This window comes from Oncorhynchus masou, chromosome 28 (genome assembly GCF_036934945.1).
Source record: "Oncorhynchus masou masou isolate Uvic2021 chromosome 28, UVic_Omas_1.1, whole genome shotgun sequence".
Lineage (NCBI taxonomy): Eukaryota > Metazoa > Chordata > Actinopteri > Salmoniformes > Salmonidae > Oncorhynchus > Oncorhynchus masou.
Genome location: NC_088239.1, coordinates 85,678,476 through 85,684,493, shown reverse-complemented (window position 1 = coordinate 85,684,493; position 6,018 = coordinate 85,678,476). Strand labels below are relative to the sequence as shown.

Here is a 6,018-nt window from a genome sequence, read left to right as displayed (position 1 = left end):
CTTCCCCCCCCAGCCCTCGGAGTTGTGGGTAAAACGCTTTGCAGCGGTCCACTAGATAGCACAGCCTCAAAGTTAACGATATCTTTAAAAAAATAAAAAATAATCATGAACACAAAAAAATATTATTTATATTTTTATATATAAGGTTACCAGTTTGGTCAATGTTTGGGTTAAGGTTGTGTTTAATGTTAGGTTTCATCACATTTAAAAGACGACAACGTGCCTGAAATAGGAGGAGTTTCAGACTTTGTGGCTGTGGTAACGACCCTTTGCAGCAGGAGGAGGGATGCAGTCATCCGCCATTTCAGCTGCTATGATGAGACCTACTTCCAGTAAACATTGACGAGGGAACCATCCATTTACCACAGTGTAGATGTTGTAGTTAGATATAGAGCAACTATTAGGCATAGGGCAACGATTAGGTATAGGGCAACGATTAGGCATAGGGCAACCGTGAGAGGAGACAAAACGAGTCCTCTAAAGGTTTGCGGAAAGCAGGGAAAGGGGCGGAAGATGGCGGTCGACAGACGAGACGACAAAGGTACGACGCCTCTAACCATTCTCCCTCCTATCCCCCCCTTGTGTGTGTTAGTTAGAAAGCCATCGTTGATGGTAGTATTCCAATTACTCACAATTTGCCTTCAAGGATGATTCATTTTTAAGTTTGGGGGGGGGGGCACAGACAGTTATTTAAGTTACATGAGCGAACGACATTCGCCATAGTTTTTGGTAGTTTAACTATCGATAGTTTTTTTTTTAATGACACCGAGTTTATACCCTCTGCCCACAGCTAAGTTAACCATTTGAGGTGTCAGGTAACGTTGTCCACAGCGATGCTTAACCGTTAGTCTCATGTCGCATTAGCTAGAAAAACAAAATCAAGCTGATTTGTGCCTTCCCCCGGATCTAGTAACCAAACCCTATTCTAGGGCCGTCATTGGAAATACCAATTTGTTCTTATTTTAACTGACTTGCTTAGTTAAAGGTTAAATAGGGTAGATCAAAGTAAATCACGTTATTCAGCTGTTTTTACCTAATTTAAGTAGAATACTATTGGAGATGTGTGATGCAAATTAAATGTATATTCGATTAATATTCCGGCGTATGGTGGTATTTTACTATCCAAACACATCTGGAAATTGATGTTATTGGTCTCAAACACATATTTAGCACATGTTATTGCGTGTGTAGAATACTATTCTCCCCCATGTACCGGTACGTACATGATCCATTCATGTTGCAAAGTCGTCAAGTAACTCCTTAACAATATTTTATGGTGAGATGGCGGGCAAAATATGTGTGCTTTCTTTGAGACGTTTTCCAACACAACACTAAAATGCCTCATGCCTAGGAATGCCAGTCGGGGATGTTGCTTCTCTCTTTAAATCAATCAGGTTTCAGCAGTCTGTTTACCCCTGGCAGAACGCAGCCGTGCAACATCAGGAAGTAGCATCAGTGTCAAGCATGGTGGTGGAAACGGATGTTTCCCAAAGAAAGTATGCATGTTTAACCGTTTTGTTTTCAGCTTACTCGCCATTTATTATAATAAATTCATTAGGTCCTAATCTATGGATTTCACATGACTGGGCAGAGGTGCAGCCATGGCTAGCCCTGGGAGGGCAAAGGCTCACCCACTTGGGAGCCAGGCCCAAACAACCAGAATGAGTTTTTCCAAACAAAAGGGCTTTATTACAGACAGATACTCCACGGCTGTCCGGGTGAACCCAGATATGGAGGTCCTGGGCTGGCATCGTTACATGCGATAGTGAGGCCTGTTAGACTTACTGCCAAATTCTCTAAAACAACGTTGGATTCAGCTTGAACATTAAATTCTCTTGACACCGCTCTGGTGGAGATTACTGCAGTCAGCATGCCAATTGCACGCTCCCCCAAAACCATTTAAAAAAATAACTACATTTGAGTGGCCTTTTTTTGTCCCTGGCACAAGGTCCACCTGTGTATTGATCATGCTGTTTAATCAGAGAACGGCTCACTAACAGGGATGTAAACGAATTTGTGCACAAAATGAGAGAAATACGCTTTTTGCGCATATTGACATTTTACTGGAATGTGATATTCCAACTCGTGAAACATGGGACATTCTACATGGTGCGTTTAGTTTAGGAGGAAGTCGATACAACCTTAAATGGAGAATGCTTTAATTATGAATCGGTCCATGCCGCTGCAAACCAGATTTTCCTTGGTAAAAAAAGAACGCAAAGCAGACTAAACTCTATGGTTCTTTTCAATCCTACTTTTGTAAAATATTGAGTGTTATAGCTTGCAGAATAAACAAATTTGTCTCTGGGTGATGCATTTTCCATCATTAGGACTGTTTCGGGAATGTCAAAACACTGTTTTGGAGTTTCGTAATCAATATGCAAAAACAGTCCATTTTATGTTTTCAATAGATCAGATAAATTTGCATAATTTAGTGTTTTCGTAGGTCGTCTTATCTTTTCACACGCACAGCAAACATATGCTATTTGGCTCCTCAACTTGGCTGACACCTCGACAGTTTTTTTCCTTGACGCATAAGACCTGTGATTATAAAAAAATAAAACATTTCCACAATGGAAAAATGCTTTTTACTTTAGATCTGGTGTTAGTCATAAACTTTACAGTTGGCACTATGCATTGGGGCAGGTAGCCTACCACGTTTTGCTCCTAGACGTTTCCACTTCACAATAACAGCACTGACAGTTGACCGGCGAAGCTTGAGCAGGACAGAAATCTGACAAACTGACTTGTTGGAAAGGTGGCATCCTACAACGATGCCACGTTGAAAGTCACTGATCTCTTTAGTAAGGCCATTCTACTGCCAATGTTTGTCTATAGAGATTGCATGGCTGTGTGCTCGATTTTATACACCTGTCAGCAACTGTTATGGCTTAAATGGCAGAATCCACTAATTTGAAGGGGTGTCCACATACTTTTGTAACTATAGTGTATAAAGATTAGCTGGCTACTCGCTAGCATGTGGGCTTGAGAGATTATTTATGAGGCCTGTTGATTTTCCTTATTGCCTGCTACAAGAAGTTAGTCATTTAGTGGTTCTAGTCAAATTTGTAACTGAGGCATTTTCAAAGACTGACTTTACAGCAAGTGATTATTGCAAAAAAGTTTTTTTAAATGATTTAATTGAACCTTTTTATTTAACTAAGCAATTCAGTTCTGAACAAATTCTTATTTACAATGACGGCCAAACCCGGATGGCGCTGGGCCAATTATATGCCGTCCTATGGGGCTCCCAATCACAACCCGGTTGTCATACAGCCTGGATTCGAACCAGGGTGTCTGTAGTGACACCTCTAGCACTGAGATGCTGTGCCACTCGGGAGCCCAAAGTGGATCTTATAGATGTTGGAGGCTTATACTTAGCCTGAGTATAATATCACAAGCCCTGAATTAAATTGGATTATTGCTGACTCTTTAAATTGTACAACAAAGCAATATTTAGAGAGAACGTAAAAAAAAACTAGTGTCCATAAATTTGAAAAATCTAGAATTTTTCACAGCCCTAATATTTGGCTACATTTTGGAGTGATTGCTTTTGCTATGGTCGACCAAAACGGAGTAAGAAGAGCGTCACTTATTTGTCAGTCACTCATATCGTTATCTTTGTTATCAGTTGGGGGGGGTCTCCTGTTCTGTTCAAACTAACCTTACAGAGAAAAACTAAGCGACAACAGGTTTTTTATTTACTTTAAGTATTCAGACTCTTTTGCTATGAGACTCAACATTGAGCTCAGCTGCATCCCGTTTCCATTGATCATCCTTTTCGATTGGACACGTGGGCTGATGGTGTTTCCCACTCACACATTCTTGCCTCGATCACATTTTTCTCACTAGTTGAACCAGTTACAGAGGTTTAAAATAAAAATGTTCCAATAGTTGAACCAGATGCTCTAGAAAAGCTTCCGTAGTGACTGAGGCAGCTTGTTCAGTCACCTTGCCAACTACTATCTGAGAGCAAGGGGGGGATAACTAGTATCTGAGAGCAAGGGGGGATAACTAGTATCTGAGAGCAATGGAGGGATAACTAGTATCTGAGAGCAATGAGAGGGGGGATAACTAGTATCTGAGAGCAAGGGGGGGATAACTAGTATCTGAGAGCAAGGGGGGGATAACTAGTATCTGAGAGCAAGGGGGGGGATAACTAGTATCTGAGAGCAATGGGGGGATAACTAGTATCTGAGAGCAAGGGGGGGGGATAACTAGTATCTGAGAGCAAGGGGGGATAACTAGTATCTGAGAGCAAGCAGGGGGGATAACTAGTATCTGAACAAGGGGGGAATAACTAGTATCTGAGAGCAATGGGGGGGATAACTAGTATCTGAGAGCAATGGGGGGATAACTAGTATCTGAGAGCAATGGGGGGGATAACTAGTATCTGAGAGCAATGGGGGGGATAACTAGTATCTGAGAGCAAAGGGGGGGATAACTAGTATCTGAGAGCAATGGGGGGGATAACTAGTATCTGAGAGCTGGGGGGATAACTAGAGCAAGGGGGGATAACTAGTATCTGAGAGCAAGGGGGATAACTAGTATCTGAGAGCAAGGGGGGATAACTAGTATCTGAGAGCAATGGAGGGGGATAACTAGTATCTGAGGGGGATAACTAGTATCTGAGAGCAATGGGGGGGATAACTAGTATCTGAGAGCAAAGGGGGATAACTAGTATCTGAGAGCAATGGAGGGGGGATAACTAGTATCTGAGAGCAATGGGGGGATAACTAGTATCTGAGAGCAAGGGAGGGGGATAACTAGTATCTGAGAGAGGGGGATAACTAGTATCTGAGAGGGGGGATAACTAGTATCTGAGAGCAAGGGGGGATAACTAGTATCTGAGAGCAAGGGGGGATAACTAGTATCTGAGAGCAATGGAGGGGGATAACTAGTATCTGAGAGCAAGGGGGATAACTAGTATCTGAGAGCAATGGGGGATAACTAGAGCAATGGAGGGATAACTAGTATCTGAGAGCTGGGGGATAACTAGTATCTGAGGGCAATGGGGGGATAACTAGTATCTGAGAGCAAGGGGGGATAACTAGTATCTGAGAGCAAGGGGGATAACTAGTATCTGAGAGCAAGGGGGGATAACTAGTATCTGAGAGCAAAGGGGGGGGGGGTATCTGAGAGCTGGGGGGATAACTAGTATCTGAGAGCAATCTGAGAGCAAGGGGGATAACTAGTATCTGAGAGCAAGGGGGGGATAACTAGTATCTGAGGGCAAGGGGGGATAACTAGTATCTGAGAGCAATCTGAGGGGGGGGATAACTAGTATCTGAGAGCAATCTGAGGGGGGATAACTAGTATCTGAGAGGGGGGCAGTATCTGAGAGCAATGGGGGGGATAACTAGTATCTGAGAGCAATGGGGGGGATAACTAGTATCTGAGAGCAATGGGGGGGATAACTAGTATCTGAGAGCAATGGAGGGGGATAACTAGTATCTGAGAGAGCAATCTGAGCAATGGAGGGGGATAACTAGTATCTGAGGGGGGGATAACTAGTATCTGAGAGCAATGGGGGGGATAACTAGTATCTGAGAGCAATGGGGGGATAACTAGTATCTGAGAGCAATGGGGGGATAACTAGTATCTGAGAGCAATCTGAGAGGGGGGATAACTGAGAGTGGAGGGGGGATCTATCTGAGAGCAACTAGTATCTGAGAGCAATGGGGGGATAACTAGTATCTGAGAGCAATGGGGGGATAACTAGTATCTGAGAGCAATGGGGGGGATAACTAGTATCTGAGAGCAATGGAGAGCAATCTGAGAGGGGGGATAACTAGTATCTGAGAGCAAGGGGGGATAACTAGTATCTGAGAGCAATGGGGGGATAACTAGTATCTGAGAGCAATGGGGGATAACTAGTATCTGAGAGCAATGGGGGATAACTAGTATCTGAGAGCAAGGGGGATAACTAGTATCTGAGAGCAAGGGGGATAACTAGTATCTGAGAGCAAGGGGGGATAACTAGTATCTGAGAGCTAGTATCTGAGGCAAGGGGGGATA

The 6,018-nt window shown here is 43.2% G+C and overlaps 1 protein-coding gene across 1 annotated transcript in view; it reads left to right on the top strand.

Moving 5' to 3' along the window:
- Positions 1-248: 248 nt before the first annotated feature.
- LOC135518437 (YTH domain-containing protein 1-like) overlaps positions 249-6,018 on the top strand; it is a 33,064-nt gene continuing 27,294 nt past the window's right edge. The window contains 1 exon segment of the mRNA XM_064943608.1: positions 249-541. Coding sequence (XP_064799680.1) covers positions 514-541 — 28 coding nt within the window. The 5' untranslated portion in view covers positions 249-513.